At 46.7% G+C, this 18,632-nt stretch overlaps 1 protein-coding gene and 1 pseudogene across 1 annotated transcript; one reads left to right on the plus strand and one right to left on the minus strand.

The window, feature by feature from the left end:
- Positions 1 to 6,409: 6,409 nt before the first annotated feature.
- LOC117059491 lies at positions 6,410 to 6,528 on the minus strand (annotated as a pseudogene).
- A 3,897-nt stretch (positions 6,529 to 10,425) lies between these two features.
- Positions 10,426 to 16,777, plus strand: C14H19orf81 (chromosome 14 C19orf81 homolog). The gene is made up of 6 exons (XM_033169952.1): positions 10,426 to 10,516; positions 12,115 to 12,179; positions 12,750 to 12,840; positions 13,630 to 13,750; positions 15,185 to 15,324; positions 16,516 to 16,777. Exons 2-6 carry the CDS (start codon positions 12,116 to 12,118, stop codon positions 16,721 to 16,723), a joined length of 624 nt encoding a protein of 207 aa, XP_033025843.1. The 5' UTR covers positions 10,426 to 10,516; position 12,115; the 3' UTR covers positions 16,724 to 16,777.
- The last annotated feature ends 1,855 nt before the right edge of the window (positions 16,778 to 18,632 follow it).

Genomic DNA, 18,632 nt, shown 5'->3' on the forward strand with positions numbered 1-18,632 from the left:
ACCAAGCTGATGGACTACGCCGAAATGGCAAAGCTGACTGGAAAGATCAGGAACCAAGAGGACAAAAATGTTAAAAAAGAATGGGGGAAAATTATGTTATCTAGGAGACCACTCTAAGCAGATAGAAACATTAGCAGGATTTCAATTTAACTTGTTATGTAACAAATGCCATGGATAATATGGATTGATATAAATCAATAATATGCAGTTGTAAATGTTGAAAATAGGACCCCGTGGAGGGGTGGGGGGGGGAGTCGTGAGATTCAGAGTAATCTCAATATATGGATATGCATTTGGATTGTTAAGATTTTATATTTGTAAAATCAAATTAAAATGATTAAAAATAAAAATAACCCTGATGTTATTTTATTTTTATCCTCTGGTAGATTTACAAAAAGGAAAACACACACCAATAAATAACTTTTAGAAAGGGGCAAGATTGGGCAACGTATGCACAAAGCATTAAAAACAAACAAACCTGTTTATGCTCTGTTCCACTCCCCCTTTCTTCCTGCCCAGGGCGACCCTGCTCTCTGCCTGCACCTCAGAGACAGGACACCACACGGGGCTGGGCCTCAGCAGTGGCAGCCTCTCCTGTTCCTTACCTGCCCTCCAGCAGCCACTACAAGCTGCCCAAGGGAGGAGGCCGGCGGCAGCAGCCATGGAGAGGCAACAGGACGTTCCCTCACCACCACCACCACTGGGGACAAGTACCGGCTCATCCTCTTCCCTGAGCTCTGCCGCAGCAGCACTGGCAGGGGAAATAGGGACATTCTGGGATCAAATCAGAAGCCATGGGATGGCTTTTGTCATTCCGGCACTATCCCTGGAAAATCAGGACACTTGGATGGTATGGATCAAACGGCTACCCTGGGGAAATCGGGGGTTCTGACTCTTTTTTCTGCCTTCCACTTTTTCTCTCTCTCTTCTGCAAGACCTACACATTAAGATCCCCTTTGAGGAAATTCCTTAGGTTGCATTCCTTCCACACACAGAGAACTCGGAGTCCCAATTCTCTCACCTCCCCCTCCCCTTCCCCTTGATGTATAGCGACTCATTGATCTTCTTCCTGCTGAGAACATGAAATTCTATGTTTCCAGCCTTCTCTCCCAGCAGCATGCAATAACTCATTTGTGCCTCTCGGAGAAGCCGGATTTCCCAGCTGCCCCAGCCCCCCCCCCCACTTGTAGCCACTGAACCCATGCTTGGGAACACTACGGAGGAAAGGGGCTGGGGCAGCAACATGGACCATTATTTCCATGGCAACTGTATCCATGGCAATGGGCCAACCAGTCAATCACTTCCCTTCCACATCTGGCTGGTGGTGTGGTGGGAGACCAGGGAAGGAAAAGGTTTCTAGCTTAACCTCATCAGTAATCAGCGTGGTGACGAAGGAGAAGGAAGTTCTTACTCAAATGATCACACCGGACAACAAGAACAGCTTAAGAGGGGGAGTGATTGGCGCTGAAAGACTTTGCCCTAGAAGTCCCTTTGCAGGTTGTTTTGGTTGGTACAAACTGCTCACAAACAGACTTCAGACTCTAAGCACCAATTGGCAATATCTCTCAGCGATAGCCCAGAGACATCCCCTCTGAGGTCCATTTCCAAACCATTTGTACTGATGCCCCTTAGGCCATTGGCAAGGCACCCGACATCATAATGATGTTGGGTGATTGACAGGTGGGTGGTCCTGCCCACCTGTCAAAGGTGCTCTGCGGGTGGCAAAGGGTTAGATCTAGAGCAGAGGTCGCCAGGCTTTGGGGGACAATGTGCACATCTATAATTCTCACCAAGTGCCATGGGCCCCAATTGCAAAATAGCTACCACAAGGATGTGGCATAAAACATACAGCACTGAGCTGTGGCTAAATGTAAGATGTGATTAATAAACTCAAGCACACAATGATCTGGATTAGAAATGGCTGCAACTTTATTGATTACGGATACAGGAGGATTTGGGGCTCAGGCATTGGGTGGATATGTGTTTCAGCTCCCACAGACACACAGACACACACACACACACACACACACACACACACACACATATATATATATATTTAAAATGGTAAGTATCCCCACGTTCCTGCTTTAAAAAACACAACAACCTGGCAATGCCCATCAACTTGGGGGAGTCCAGCTCCCTCGATTATTTTATGGGGGGGGGCTGAAGGTACTTTGGCCCCAAGAGCTTGCTCCTATGGTGATGGCAGCCCCACCTTTACTTCACATCACACCTGATTTAACCAGTAGTTCCTCTGCCTGTCTGGCTTGGCAAATATCATCAGGTTTCACTACACCACAGCAAGGCTTACTCTGCAAAGCAGACAGTTGTGTCCAGGCAAATGTGGGCTGAGTTGCAGCAGAGGGAAAGAGAGGCACCATTTATTTATTTTTTGCTTCGTGTGGCATCTCTGCACACCTCCACAAAGAAAGGCCACACTTGCGCTGTGCTTATTTTGATCTGTGAGTTGGCTCGGAAACGTCGGTGGCGAAGAGAACAAAGTTGGCAGCGGGGAAAGAATTTGGTTCCAGGAAATGATACTTTATCAATAGGAAAGCTGTTGCTTGCGCCAGGATGAAAGATGCAGCTCCATCCAGTTGGGAGGCTCTGATCCATCCAAGGGGAAGCAGGCCATCCTTCAGCTCAGCAGTCTTGCTCTGCCTGAAACAGCGTTGCATGTCCCTTCTCGGATTCTATTTGTAGTTCTGGTGCGAGGGCCGTTTATGTCAAGAGCGGTGAATGCTGGTTTTCCTAAAGACTCTCTGCAGAACTTGGGCTACAACCAAGATCTCTGGCTGCCATCCACAGATCGGGGAGGTTTTCCTTCCCTTCTCTTTCTCATTGTACCAGAAACCCCACAAAAGTCGGTTACAGAATGCACAATTAGCACGAGGAATGCGCACCACTGCAGGATGTGGCGGAAGGCAGCCATTAGCTTCGACGGCTTTTGGAAAAGGGGGCCTGATCAACAGCTGTTAGACATTATTGCTAATGGAACATCCATGTAGGAACACAGGGCTGTCTCTGTCATGATGTTGGGGAGGGAGTCAGGGCATGGAAGGACAGAGCACAGGGCCCCGAAAGCTGCCATGCTGCGTTCGGGTGCAGTAGCTGTTCCACTGCAAGTTTTGAAGGAAGGTTTGACTACCGGTCAAGTCAGTTTCTGTATGTAGAAGCTTTGGGCAGCCGTGTGTCTTTGGGGCAGTCCAGACCTTACATGCTGGGGGTGGGGAGCCACAGTTGCCAAATGCAGCCCTCCTGTGCTTTGTTCTTGGGTCTCTTTCCAGGCCACACACCCCTCCCCAGCCAAAATCTCCCTCTTCAGGCCTTAGTCTGCTGGCCTTGCTCTGCCTGGCTGCAGGGTCCTCTGGTAATTCCTCTTGCTTGCCTGAATGGAGGGTTTAATAGAGAGGGCTGGGTGCATAGTAACTAGGGTTGCCATATTTTGAAAAGTGAAAACCCTGGCACAAGATTTAGAGAAGGCGTCCCGGTTTCTGATTTGATCCCAGAATGTCCCACTTTTCCTTAGGATGTCCCTGATTGCACTGGAGAAATGCTGGAGGGTATGGAGTTGTCCAACCCCCAAGCTGTCTGAAGGCAATTCTGTATAGGGAAGTTTTTAATGCCTCTAATATGTTAAGTGGTGAGACTAGGCCGAAGCCTGCTGGCATTTCAGTGGGCAGTAAAAATACTCTTATTCTGTGTGGTTCTTAATGGCTTTTAATATAGGAGTGAAGGTTTTAGCTCCGCTCCATTTGATTTTAAGGTTTTTCCTTTTCATTCTTGTTAATTAATGGGTGCGGGGGTTTGGGGTTTTGTTTTGTTTTTTTGCTTGGTTCTTTTATGTAAATTGCTCTTATGGGGCCCTTGAGTGACATAAATGTGTTCTGAAAGTAAATTAGTAAATAATCTTAAAACGCCAGGGAGAAATCCTAGGAACGGAAGGGGGAACACACTGAGCATGCTCAGTGGATGTGGGATGCTGGCCGGCTGTTGGGGCAGACAGAGTAACACAGAGGAAGCAGAAAATTAGGTGGGAGGGAGGGAGAATGGAATTCTGTGGGATAAATCAGCCTTATATAACCAATATGTTTAACCATATAAAGACCATAGAGCAAGCTGTTCTGCCAGGCCTACCTAAGTCACACTTCCTTCCTTGGGAGGAAGTGTTACCAATCTCACTTCTACTATGTGAACCCTACCAGTAAGAGGTCTAAGCTCGATGCTCCAAATCTAGACCACATGGCTTAAGCAAGCCGCCTTCATGTTTCTGTACCAATAATTTAGAAACATTGATCACTCTGGAACTGACCTAAGTTTTTTTCTGCCTATCTTGCTACTGTATGGAAAAGAACATGAATTTGGCCTTTGAAGTGTTTGTAATTCTAATGGATTATTTAAAATTTGTTGTACCGGTATTTGATATAAGTTGTTTAAAGTTATAGTGACTTTTTATATTGGATCAGGTGGTTATTATTAATGTTTGATGTTTTGTTTTTGTTTTTATATGTGTTGGAAGCCTCCCAGAGTGGCTGGAGCAACCCAACCAGGTGGGAGGGGTATAAATCAAAATTATTTATTTATTTGTAAGTAAACCATTTTTAACTTCCTTTCTTTGCTAAGGGAAGTGGGGAATTTTGGAAGCAACTTAATAGGGAATGTTTTAAAGGTCTAAGCCTATAGTTCCACTTACATTTACTTTGCTGCATGGTTTGTGATTTTAAATCTCTGCTTGGACTCTCTCACCAAAGAATACTTGCCCCTAACCTGGATCTAGGCTTCCAGGAAATTCCCTTTTTTTATTTTTCTACCTAGTGCTTTATTCTTTTAACCAAACAAAAAATACGAAAACCAACACATTCTGCCCTACCAGCCCCAATGGGAATCAGGCATCCCTGGTTCTCCTTGCTGGCAGACCAAGTCATCCGATTAGCCATAGGAAGTTGCCTTAGACCAAGTCAGACTTATTAGTCCCTCTGGCTCAACATTGCTCTCATTCACTCCTTACATTTAAAATACTATGATACTAATGTGAACAGTCACGGTTTCCCTCAAAGAACTGCAAGAGTTGCAGTTTCTTAAGGGTGCTGATAGTTATTAGGAGACTCCCATTACCTTCACAGAGTTCCAGTTGACATAGTTGTTTAATGATCGATCCCTCCTCACAGGGAACTCTGGGAATTGTAGCCTTGTGAGTGGAATGTGCTTTATTTGGATTCCTTCCTCCAAGGAGCTGAGGGCACCAACGTGGTCCTCCTCCGTTTCATTTTATCCTTAGAGATTGTGACTGGCTTAAAATCAACCGGCAAGCTTTGTGGCTGAACAGGGATTTGAACCCAACTCTTCCTGGCCTTAGACCAGTACTCTGAGAACCATACCACACGCCTTATAATCCAAAAATAAAAGAATGACAATGGAAAGCCATATCATCCTACACCCCACCCCCTCACACACAATAGTAAAAGAACAGGCAGCAACAAAGTGTGCAGGCGACAGATGACAGAAGGATCATGTCAGTGTTTGCCAAAAGCCTGAGAGAATAAAAAGGCTTTAACTTGAGCATCTAATGTATTTTTTAAATTAGGTTTGAGAATCCCTTTCCTCCAAGGAGCTCACAATTCTCCCCCCCCCTTTATATCCTCACAACAACCCTGTGAGGTAGGTCTGTTGGACAGAGGGAGTGACTAGGCGCAGGCCACCCAGAGTGACTAGGCCCAACCTGTCTACCAGGAGGACCTAGCACTGGCAACCAACTGTGCCGTTGTCCCATCTTGCTTTCTGTGTCTTGGGAGAAGAGCTTTGCTGCCAAAGAACGAATCGAGCTGAGCTGAGTCAAGCCTGCAATTGACCGTGGGGTACTGATGTTTCATTCGGGGTGGGTGAATCTGTCAGTGTTGGTTTCCCTCCATTTTCCATCTTCTCCCCAATCTTAAATTCAGTTCTTCCATATTTCCACATCAGTTAGCAATTAGAAAATTAAAATTCATTAGCTTTTCAGTGAGGATTCCTTCCAATAAACACTTACACGTGTCTGTGCAATTTCCCCTAATTTATATTTATCTTATCAAGCAATTTCTCCTTATATAATGTATTTTCATATATGCATATATGAAACACGCTGTACATTTACTAATCATAGAATATGCACATACATGTGTCTATGCAATTTCCCCTAAATTATATTTATGTTATCAAACAATTTCTCCTTATATTATGTATTTTCATATATGCATATATGAAACACGTTATATATTTATTAATCATAGAATTGTAGAGTTGGAAGGGAACCTGAGGGTCATCTAGTCCAACCCCCTGCAATGCAGAAATCTTTTGCCTAAGGTGGGGCTCGAACCCATGACCCTGAGATTAAGAATCTCATGCTCTACTGACTGAGCTATCCCAAAGCTCAAGCCGACGGCACCCAGCATTCCCAGGCGGTCTCCCATCCAAGTACTAACCAGGCCTGACCCTGCTTAGCTTCCGAGGTCAGACGAGATCATGAGTGTTCAGGGTAGTATGGCAATAGATTCATGTTTAAGCCCACTGTCCCTGGTACACTGGGCTTCAGCTTGTAGGTCAAGACCCACTAGTGAGGTCATGGCCTGATGCAAGGTGGGTTGCAACAGGAGCACTACCACCATGCAAATATATGGTAAAAGATTAAGACATGGAACCCTAAGTGCATGCTTGGGTTAAAAGTGGGTCTGAAACGGCCAGAGACTAGTGCCCTAACATATGAATTTTTGTACACATTACTTGCCTAGAGAACTGAATTGCAAAATTCAGAGATGTGCAAATTTCAGATACCGTTTCAGTATGCAAAGTGTGAATTAGGTAGGATCACCTATGAATGCGAACTGAAACAGATTTATACAGGTACTGTATTGGGTCAGTCTCCCTGTCCATCTCAATGCATTTCAAGGTCACAGAACATTGGGAAGGGCAATCTTTTGGATGGGGGTGGAGGGCTTTTGGGGAATATCCTGCAAAAACCATTATGAAAACAACTAAGCACTCTGAAACACATTTTAATGGCTATTTGGAAAAGCAATTCTCTCCTCGGGACTTTCAGCAACATAGTTTCCTCCTGGGCTGCTAGCTAATCTTTGGCACTCTGCAACAAGGTGATTGGCAAATGGAACTGCAAATATTACCGGGGTCTCCAAATAGCTCTCTGTCTATTATGCATCTCAGCATTAATGGGAGCGATGCTGCGGAGCCAGAGACCCTTCCAAAGAGGCAACTTAATTAAAACCTCTGCAGTTTTCTTGTTAATGGTAGGACAGGGAATGGCATTTACCTTGCATGTGTTTCACTGAAAGTCTTTGCTGGCTGTGTGTGCTACTGAAAGAGGGAGCAGGCAGTGGCACCATCGGGGGGGGGGAGACTGGGGGGGGGAGGCACTGGGCTCCACTAAGCAGAATGAGCTGGTGGACCCCCAAATGCAGTGGGGCTGGCTTGCCGCATTCTGAAGTAAGCAAAGTAAGATTTAGCATCATCTGAAGAGCCTTTCTCTTGTAAGATACTTAAGTCTATAGCCTAACCTAACTACATCAGTGGGTTGGACTAACTACAACATTGACTGGTTGGTCGATGGATGCAGAAGAATGGTGGGAGGAAGCAGTTTGGGAACCCCCAAGGGAAGAAGGCTCGGTGCCAGGGGATTGGTGGTAGGACGTCAATGAGTGGTCAGAAGGAGAAGACTGGGAGGAGGAGTTGGAAACTGAAGAGGTAAAAGGGAGAATCTGCGGTAAACTGAAGTCCAGAAGCAGAAGCAGGGAAGGAGAGAGGCCAAGAGGCAGAGATGAGTCAGGCTGCTGAAGGAGCACGGGGATCTCCCCTCCTGCTGCGACAAGCTCCCCTCCCTCCTGGTCTCCCAGGACCAGGAGAGGCATGAAGCGGAACAAGCATAGGCAGGCACGCTGGCATAGTCTCATATTGCTTGGGGGGGGGGGAACCCTGGAGGGGAATAGACTTAGGTGGCTGTGGGAAGGTGGGGAACTTTAGTTTCTGCAACTGCCTCATATGGGGGGGACAAGACCTACCGAAGCCCTGGTATGCTTGTGTGGATCCTGCATTTCTAATAAGGAGTTAATTCCACCCCCTCTGTGTGATTTGCTGCAGGCTCGCTACTGACAACAGGGTGGCTCTGTGTGCCATCGGCTCTGGCTCCACCTGCTGGAAGTCTCCCCATCTTCTACACCCCCCTCCCTTGCAGCGGAGTCAGCATTCTGGAACCCCGGGACTGGTTTTGAATTTCTGCTGTTGGCCTGCTGGAAGGCTGAATCCTCTTAAACCAGAAAAAAGATAAGGTTAGCTGGAGGAGGCTAGGCATGGATGCCAGTCTTGCGGAGGCTTTGAACTGGGAGAATCTGCCTCCATAGCCTATTCATTCTAGAGGATGCCATATTGTTGTTGGTTTTGGGGGGGGGGCTGAGTGGTTTGGGTGGCAGACGCTAGAGGGCGGGTTTACTGCAGGGGTGCAGGATCTTTGTGCCTCTCCAGATGTGGTTGGATTCCTGCTCCCATCAGCCATAGTCAGTAGGGCCAATAGCTAGGGGTGATGGGAGTTGTAGCCCAGCAACCTCTCAATGGCCACAGGTTTCCTATCCCTACTTAGCTGTGTTTATTTATACTACTATTATGAGTTTGGTTACAAGTTCCCAGTTCTGTACTTGCACAAAAGTTAAAAAAAGAGCTCAGTCAGTGGACTTTTTAAAAGGAACTAAGGTTTATGGGGTGGCCCAAAGCTTATCATGGGGGTACACCCTCCTCCATTCCTTTTTTGTAAGTGCCATCTGGGCTCACCCTGTACCAATTGGTTGTTGCAGCCCCTCCACCCCCACCCTAGTTTGACTGGAGTATTACTGCGGATCTCCAAAGGGGCCGGGATATTTGTGTTATTGATATAGATCAAAGCTTATTTTGGGGTGCAGGGGCATATAAACCAGTTCCTTTTTAGGATTCCGTTTGTGCAGAGAAGGACCTGGGAATCAACCGTAAGGCTGGATCTAGACACATAAAAAAAAGCGTTTCAGGAAAACGCGTTGTAAACTTCATTAAGGGAAATCACACTGGCGAAAGACAGGACTCCACAGAGCCATCTGGTGTCACAGTGCTATAACTCATATATAAAGCACATTTTCTTCACTAATGTAGCTGAGTCCCAACTCCAATATTGCTGTGGTTTTGTAGTTATCTTCTTTTTACAGGATAATAGAATCATAGAATTGTAGCGTTGGAAGAGACCACAAGGGTCATCCAGTCCAACCTCCTACAATGCAGGAATCTATTCCAAAGGTGGGGCTCGAACCCACAACCTTGAGATTGAGAGTCTCATGCTCTACCGACTGAGCGATCAGGTTCTTTAATAGACCCTTTGTCCTGTTCCAAGGAATCTGCCTTATTCCACGGCCGATGGCTTGTCCATCTAGCCCAGTCCAGAAGCTATGGGAAGTTGTTGAACTACAACTCCCATCAGCTCCAGCCACAGTCGGCCAATAGCCAGGGATGATGGTAGTTGTGGTTCAACGACATCTGGAGGTCCAAAGGTTCCTCACACCTGTAGCATGATCTGCTCCAGGTTTTCCCAAACCTGGGTCTCCAGCTGTTTTGGGGACTACAATTCCCATCATCCCTCACGACTGGTCCTGCTAGCTATGGATGATGGGAGTTGTAGTATAAACAACTGCTGGAGACCCAAGCTTGGGAAACTCTGATCTACTCTGACTGGCAGTGGCTCACCGGGGTCCTCAAGCAGAGAGGTCTTGCTGCTATCTGAGCCTTTTTTAAAAAAACTGGAGATGCCAGGTTTGGAAACTGGGGCATTGGGCGTTCCGGTACCCTGTGATTGAAGCACTGGAAAAACATGTTAAAGCAAATTTGCCCTGATTGCAGGAGCCAGACGGGGCAGCTTGAGTTAAGCTGCTGCTTTGAAGCATGTTTAAACAGTCCTTATTACCCTGTTTTAGAAATAAATAGAAGGACGCCACCCCCCCCCCTTACCCTGCTGAGCAAGAGTACAGATCAAAACGTGTTGGGAATAAATAAAAAAATCCACGCAGCTGGTTTCTTTCTGTGCAAGCCCAGATTGTCCTCCCCATGACAATCGATCCTCCTCCCAGCAATGTAAATGTCTCCCAACATGATGTCCCTGATCTATATGGAGAACAGGAGTGGATGAATCTGTCCATTTTGCTTTTTCTCATTTTTCAGTCTTCAATCCAGTTCGCCACACTTCCCCATAGGTTAACGTACTGTAAAATAAAATAAAAAGTCATAGTGCAGATTCCTCAGCATTCTAGTGCAGATCTCTCTTAATACGCACATGCATATTATGTACGTTACGAATTTTGCCCAATGTACACACATTATTATTTTTTTGCAAGCGATTTCCACTGATACAATGCATTCCTGTACGTATGTCGCTGTCACGCGAATACCTGCATTTGTATGAAAGTTTTCCCCCAACAGACACATTTTGCGGTTGGAGGACTGCATCACAAAATTTGGAGAGGTGAGACTTTCAAAGGGTAGCTGAATTTTGGCTCGCGTGTTGTTTGGAGAGGGGTCCGGCGGGGAGTGCGAATCGGGGCGTTTGGCTCCGTGAATTAAAATGCAAACTGCGCCGAATCTCTTTAACAGGCGAATCCTTCCAGGTGTGAAATGGGGAGAGGGGAGATCAGTTCCTGGGATGAGGCCGTGTTTGCCAACAGGCTCCCCCATGGCGAAACGTAACGACATGTATGACTGCTTCAAAATGCCCGGGATAACGTCAGAAAAGTCTCACTGTGCTTCCATCTCAGCTTCTTATTCTTCCTTGTAAAATGAGATGATTCCTACTAATTCCTCAGGGCTGCTTTGGGGAGGGCAAAAATAAAAAAAACAGAACATAAGAACACACGAAGAACCCTGCTGGCTAAGACCAAAGCTGGAGCTAGCCGCCATTATTATTATTATTATTATTATTATTATTATTATTATTAGCCCACAAGCAGGACAAGAGCTCAAGAGCCCTCTCCTCCGGTTGTTGTTCCCCAGCACCTGGTACTCAGTAGCACGGTGCCTCTAATCCCAGAGCCAGCATATAGCTGTCAACTTTTCCCTTTTTTTAAGGGAAATTCCCTTATTCCGAATAGGATTCCTCGCAAGAAAAGGGAAAAGTTGACAGCTACGCATCATGCCTAGCAGCTATTCATATTTTCCTTCCCCATATGCTTGCCTTAATGCCCTTTCAAAGGCAAAGTAAGCTTAGTGGCCACCGCCGCCTCTTGTGGCAGAGAGTTCCACAAGTTAATCTGTGCAGTTGCTTATTTAAAATGTGGTGGCATGAAATCCAGCGCTTTATTATGGCAGATACGGGAGCGGTGTTCGACCGGTCTGCCCTTTGCTAGCCTCCTCCTTCCTGTTTTCTTAAACCCTAACCGTGGATGGCTGAAACCGACTGTCAGCTTCCTTCTCCTTCGTCTGCATTTTGGGTCTAATTCTATACCGACTGTAAAAACGCTAAAAAAGAGAGAGAGAAATATACATCTCTCAATGCAATTTTACATTGGCGATTTTACATTGCTCTACAGCGCCCTCTGGTGTCACATGCTTAAAACAGATTTATTTCAATTGACCAGTATAGGATGAGGATTCAGATAAAATGAGAATCAGTTAGCTCTGCCTGTCACTAGCTCTCTGGCGCCACCTACTGTTGGCCTTCCTTGCCTTTTGCACAACCCAAGTCCCTTCTCTCTCCTTGCCTGGAAGTGCAAACTCCGGACGGCCGTGCAGTTGCCCACAAAACTAACCAACCTGTTTTGTAAACCGCTTTGAGGCTTTTTAAAGTCAAGCGGTGTGTAAGTTTTATGAAATAAATAAAATAAACGAACCCACTGCATGCTAGCCGCCACTGGTTACATCAATGCAATAATTCATTTGGGGGTGGAAATTGAGAGATTGATTCCTTCTTCATTTTAGAATCTAAAAGGTGTGGAAGGCACAACTGCTCTTTCTCCATATGCAAAAGCCAGAGTATATTTTTTTTGGGGGGGGTTGGGTGAGTGCGGAGGTCACATTTTGGTTATTACCAAGCAGGCTTAACCCATGTCGCTTTCCCCTGTTCCCTAGGATGCAAGAAGACGAGAATGAAGGGGCTAAATTGCGTTCCAGTTCCGGCATCCAGTGGGATCCAAGTAAGGGTCACGAGACACATGAAACACCACTATTAGGAACATAGGAAACAGCCGTGTACCATCTAGCTCAATGCTGTCTGCACTGACTGGCAGCAGGTTCCAAGATTTCAGGCAGAGGTCATCCTCGGGCCTGCTTGAAGATGCCACAGACATAAACCCCAACAGATGAAAACAGAGGCATCCTATTCTGCACCAATAATAATTTTACTATTTTTACCCTGCCCATCTGACTGGGTTGCCCCAGCCACTCTGGGTGGCTCCCAACATATATAAAAACATAATAAAACATCAAACATCAAAAAACTTCCCTTCAGATGGCTCAGGAGTCGCATAGCTCCATAACCTCCAACATTTCTCTGATGAAAGTAGGGGCATCTTAAGGGAAAGCGGGACATTCTGGGATCAAATCAGAAACCAGGACGGCCTCTGCAAATCCGGGACTGTCCCTGGAAAATAGGGACACTTGGGAGGGTCTGCACAGATTGAACCTTCTACATGGAAACGAGATTCCCTACCACTAAGCCACAGCCCTTCCCCATTCTTGGCCTTATCATTCCTTTCCCTTTGCAGCCCTTCTTCTGCCAGAAAGTGAGAGTGAAGAGGGAACCTCTTGTCTTTTCCTTGACTTGGAGCAGCATTGTCCCCCGCCACGTAAAACCTCGTAAGTACTGTTTATGTCAGGGTTTTCCTGGGTCGTAAGAATGTAAGAAAAGCCCATTATAGTAGCAGGCTAGATGCCCACGGTAAGTCCATAAGCACAATCATCCTCTCCCCACTTGTAATAAATGCAAGAAGGCAGAGGGCCTTCTCAGTAGTGGCGCCCGCCCCGTGGAACGCCCTCCCACCAGATGTCAAGGAAATAAGCAACTATCCGACTTTCAGACGACATCTGAAAGCAGCCCTGTTTAAGGAAATTTTTAATGTTTGATGTTTTATTGTGTTTTTAATATTCTGTTGGGAGCTGCCCAGAGTGGCTGGGGAAACTCAACCAGATGGGCGGGGTATAAACAATAAATTATAATTATAATTATTATTATTATTACCAAATGAACTTAATTTCTTCTGCCATTTGAGGAATTATTGCATAATCCTCAGCGGGGTGGTAATTTCCAGGGACGGGGTTATCCAGCTTTGGTTTCCTCTGGAGGAGAGAATACTGAAGACTTGGGATATATTTCCAAATAAACTAGGCTTTATTTCACCCTGATCAAAGATCCAGTTTGGCACACCTCATGTGCATTTGTATACACACACACACATGCACCCTCTGGAGGCTTCACCTGGGGCAAAAAAAGGCTACCCCACATAGCTACAGCTCTGCCTTAAGAGGTGTCGATGCACAATGAACAAGTTCCCAAAATATATAGTAGACAGCTAAGATAAAACCATTCAATAGTGTGGTGTAGATATTTCAGCTTTCTTTCTCCCTCCCCGTACTTCCCCTCCCCAGGCGTCAATACTTGAAGCGGATCATTGCAGAATATGAGGCACTGGACATGGAAATCCCATGTATTCGCAAGTTCCCCAAGCCACCAGCTGCTCGGCCCCTTTGCCTCTGTCTGGAGAGTCCGGTCAGTCTTCAGGAAGGAATCCTTTGGCTGGTGGGAGGTGGGAGGAACAGACTGGGGGTGTGGAATCTCTGGGCCGCTGGCACCATATAACACTGGTTCTGAAAGACTTACCATTGGCTCTCAGTATGTTTCTGAGCACAATTCAAAGTGTTGGTGCTGACCTTTAAAGCCCTAAACGGCTTCAGGCCTGAACACCTGAAGAAGCATCTCCACCCCCATCGCTCAGCCCGGACACAGGTCCTCCTCCGAGGGTCTTCTTTCCGGCAGTTTGCTCACTGCAAGAAGTGAAGGTACAGGGAACCAGGCAGAGGCCCTTCTCGGTGGTGGCACCCACCCTGTGGAAAGCCCTCCCATCAAATGTCATGGAAATAAACAACTACAGTGGAACCTCAGTTTTCGAACGTCATCCATTCCGGAAGACTGTTCGGCTTCCGAAAAGTTCGAAAACCGAGAATCAAAGGGCTGGATGCAAAGTCAATGCGGGGAAATGAAAAACGCACACCGGGAAATGAAAATCGTTTGAAAATGGAAGCATTCACTTCCAGGTTGTCGGCGTTTGGGTTCTGAATTGTTCAGCTTCCAAAGTGTTATTTTCGACAACCGAGGTTCTACTGCGCCTGACTTTTAGAAGACATCTGAAGGCAGGCCTGTTTAGGGAATTTTTTTTTTTAAATGTTTGATGTTTTACTGTGGTTTTATATATGTTGGAAGCTGCCCAGAGTGGCTGGGGCAACCCAACTAGATTGGTGGGGTACAAATCAATAAAGACAACATTGCTGTCACATGACTGTCATGTGTATAATGGAGCAAGCTTATTTTCTCCTGCTCTGGAGGGTAGGACTCGAACCAATGGCCTCGAGTTACAAGGTAGGAGATTCTGACTAAACAGCAAGAGCAGGCATAGGCAAACTCAGCCCTCCAGATGTTTTGGGACTACAACTCCCATGATCCCTAGCTAACGGACCAGTGGTCAGGAATGATGGGAACTGTAGTCCCAAAACATCTGGAGGGCCGAGTTTGCCTATGCCTGAGCAAGAGGAACTTTCTGACAGTAAGAGCTGTTAAACAGTGGAACGGTCTCCCTCGGGAGAATGTGGACTGTCCTTCCTTGGAGGTTTTTAAGCAGAGGCTGGATGGCCATCTGCCATGGATGCTTTATAAAGCTGAGGTTCCTGCATTGCCGGGGGTTGGACTAGATGATCCTTGGGGTCCCTTCCAATTCTTAAATCGTTGTGCCCAGAATGCAGTATCTTACGCAAGAAAAGAGTGCAGTGCAGAGTTTAATGTAACGGAGGGCCCTGAAAGAAAGACTGGCTTAGCTGTAAATTTCCTATTTCCTAGACTTCCTTTAAGAAGGTTGCTGCACCTCATAGTGAGTGGTCTGAGTGGATGGAATGGCAGCTGGTGACTTGGGATTCTCCCTTTGCCTTTTAGCCTGAAAAGGAGATGAACCATGCAGAGGTCCTGGCAGCAGTAGAGGAAGCCATTCCCGATGCGTTTGAGTCAGGACTCCTGCGCAGCATCCAGTTTGAGAACATCAATGTGATCTGCGGGACGGCTGGACGGAAGAACAGGTTAGACCTTCCCCATCCTGTCCCTGCCAGGCATCATTGCTCAATCAAAGCATCCGTCGGCCTGCCTTCTCCAGCCCTATCCTCGGTTTCTGCTCCAAGAAATCCCAGGAGTCCTAGACTTTTTGTATGTGTTGGGTGCTGGGGGGGCGGGGGGTGGGGAAGGGTAGACAGTAGTGGAGACTGTTGAATGTCAGCAAGTCCTCCTATGCCTCAGTCAGTATCATCTAATTGGCTCTTTGGCATCACCTGACTTACTAGGGCTGCTGGGGCGCCTTCTTTTATTTAATAGAATTGTAGAGTTGGAAGGGACCCCGAGGGTCATCTGTTCCAACCTACTGCAACACAGGAATCTTTTGTCCAACGTGGGGCTCAAACCCACGACCCTGAGATAGAGAGTCTCATGCTCTACAGACTGAGCTATCCCTGCAGTCTCGGCTGAAATGGTATGTAACTTCCTCTTCTGACTGACAGTCTTTGTGATGCAGGGAAACAGTGATTTCCCCCCCCCCTCTAGAAAAATAGGTGCCATTACTCACCACGAAGTTGTTACAGTAAGTGCCACACTGTACAACAACAACAAAAGAAGTGTGGGGTGAGCCGGGACAAGGAAGGGCAAACTTTGGTGGGAGGCAGTGGGTCAAGGCAGGAGGGGATAGGCAAGGGTGTGGGTGAGATGAAAAGGTAGGGGAGCTAGAGTAGGTAGGTACACACCCTCCAACATTTCTCTGATGAAAATAGGGACGCCCCGTTCCATAATGACAATTTTACTATTCTGCCATTCTGGGTGGCTTCCAACATATATAAACATAATAAAACATTAAACATTTTTTAGAAAGTCTTCCCTATACAGGATTGCCTTCAGACGGCTTGGGAGTTGGATAACTCCATACCCTCCAACATTTCTCTGATGAAAATAGGGACGTCCTAAGGAAAAGCGGGACATTCCAGGATCAAATCGGAAACCGGGACGGCTTCTCTAAATCCGGGACTGTCCCTGGAAAATAGGGACAATTGGAGGGTCTGTAGTTGTTAGGGTTGTCAAGAGGAGCAAGCGGGACAGTGTGTGTATTGCTGTATGCAGCTCTTGATGTGCGTGCGTGTGTGTGTGTTAAGGAAGTTGCAGTCCACAAGTATTTTTTATTAAATAAATAAGAGTACAAACACCTCCCCCTTCCCTATCTCCACATACAGGTGGCTGATCACAGTGTCAGACTTCCGGACGCGGAACCAGCTCCTGTGTTCGGGACTGACTTTGGGCGGAAACCACTTTGTACTGCGGCGCTGGGATGATTTGGTGATGGAGGACTATCGCATGCACCTCCGGAGGGCCCTCGCACGCCAACGCCTGCTGGACACCCTTAGTGACAACTGGGACGGGAACCAGTTGGATGGGATATGAAGTCCTGGGAAGAGAACTGTCAGCAGCAGAGCAAAACACGCTGTTTGTCTGTGTGTATTTTGCTTCTTTTCCCCACACTATAGAGACTCCCCTTTATGTAGGGTGGAGATCCAGCCTGCCAGCTACTCCTGCTGAGAGCAAATTTGGGAAGAGGGCACCCCCTGGAGGCAGTCTGAGGGACGTCCCCTCTCATCCGTTGCCAGCACAGTACAGTACAGTGTTTCTTATAGGGACATGGGTGGTGCCGTGGTCTAAACCACCGACCCTCTTGGGTTTGCCAATCGGAAGGTCGGTGGTTCAAATCCCCGCAACGAAGTGAGTTCCCATTGCTGTCACAGCTCCTGCCATCCTAGCAGTTTGAAAGCACGCCAGTGCAAGTAGATAAATAGGTCCCGCTGTGGCAGGAAGGTAAACGGCATTTCCGTGCGCTCTGGTTTCCGTCACGGTGTCCCGTTGCACCAGAAGCGGTTTAGTCCTGCTGGCCACATGACCCAGAACGCTGTCTGTGGACAAACGCTGGCTCCCTCGGCCTGAAAGCGGGATGAATGCCGCACACCCCATAGTCACCTTTGACTGGACTTAACCATCCAGGGCTCTTTTCCTTTCCTTTTACTTTTTACAGTGTTTCGTGTTTCATGTGCAAGGGCTCAAGCTGGCCGGCAAGCCATGCGTCCTGATCTGTAAGCCATTCCTTGTTTTTCATGCAGGCAACGTGGAGGTGATCTTTCAGGGATGAGCAGAAACGCTTCCCCTTATTAGTGGTTCATACATGAGACTTTTAATCTCAGGGTCATGGGTTTGAGACTCACCTTGGGCAAAAGATTCCTGCATTGCAGGGGTTTGGACTGGATGATCATCATGGTCCCTTTCCAGTTCCATGATTCTATGTCTTCCAGGGATTGGGGCTTGGGGTTTTGAGCCTTGGCATGGCCATGTTCAGAGGTCACCAACTGTGGATCTCAGCTCCCATCTGCCTCAGCCGGCATGGCCAATAGTCAGAGATGGAGGAGGTTGTATCCCAACATCTTCAGGGCACTACATGTTGATGACGCCTGGTTTGCTGGTCTTTAACTGGTAGGTTGGGATAAGTGCGTCATATGCAGACCTAAAGTGGGTCACACAGGAAGCATAATTTTTGTAGTTGTTGAGATTTTTTAAAGGGAAGTAGAAATCCTGTGTGCAAATGTATATAATACGTGCAATGGATGTATATAGGGCATTGGTGGGGAGGAAAGAAAGAATTAGGAGAGAAGAAGGAAGGAAAGAAGATATGAGAGAACACAAAAGCGGGGATGAAAGAGGGTGAGTAACAACAAATAAATGTGAGAGCGAAAGAAAGGGAGGTGAAAGGCAAAGAGGATGAGGAAAGAATGAAAGAATTGTAGTTAGAAGGTACCCTGAGGGTCATCTGATCCAACCCCCTGCAATGCTGGAATCTGAACAAATGGTTCCCCATCCAATTTAAAACCATATCAGACCCTGCTTAGCTTTGTAATGTGCTAGCAGTTTTATTGCTGCACCACGTCTAGACTCCAGTGCTTGGGCCACACCTATTGCTGGCTTTTTTTTTTTGTATTCATATTTTATCGAAAGAATTTCAGTTATAAAGCAACTGTGATACAGAGGGGACAAAAAACAAAAGAAAAATGAGAAAAGAACAAAAATCTCTGGCATACAGAGCTTGGAGGGTTGGCTAACAGGGAATGTGAAAAAGATTCGTCAGGCCTGCTTTAGCCAGTGCACTTAGCATTGCAACCTCAGGATGCATAAAGGATGGAGTACTCGCAAAGCCACTTCAGACAGATAAGAAAAAAGGGAGAAAGGTCTTGATAGCACTTTGCTGCAGAAGCTGAACGAAACAGCACATAATATGAAGAGGAAGGAATGGAGGGGTTTTGTCGTTCTTACC

Source organism: Lacerta agilis, chromosome 14 (assembly GCF_009819535.1).
Source record: "Lacerta agilis isolate rLacAgi1 chromosome 14, rLacAgi1.pri, whole genome shotgun sequence".
Lineage (NCBI taxonomy): Eukaryota > Metazoa > Chordata > Lepidosauria > Squamata > Lacertidae > Lacerta > Lacerta agilis.

Bases quoted from the DNA above. Each gene is read 5' to 3' on its own strand.
- C14H19orf81 (XM_033169952.1), top strand. From the start codon at position 12,116: ATGCAAGAAGACGAGAATGAAGGGGCTAAATTGCGTTCCAGTTCCGGC. The intron at 12,180-12,749 runs GTAAGGGTCACG...TTCCCTTTGCAG, and splicing joins CGGCATCCAGTGGGATCCAA to CCCTTCTTCTGCCAGAAAGT. The intron at 15,325-16,515 runs GTTAGACCTTCC...CTCCACATACAG, and splicing joins ACGGCTGGACGGAAGAACAG to GTGGCTGATCACAGTGTCAG.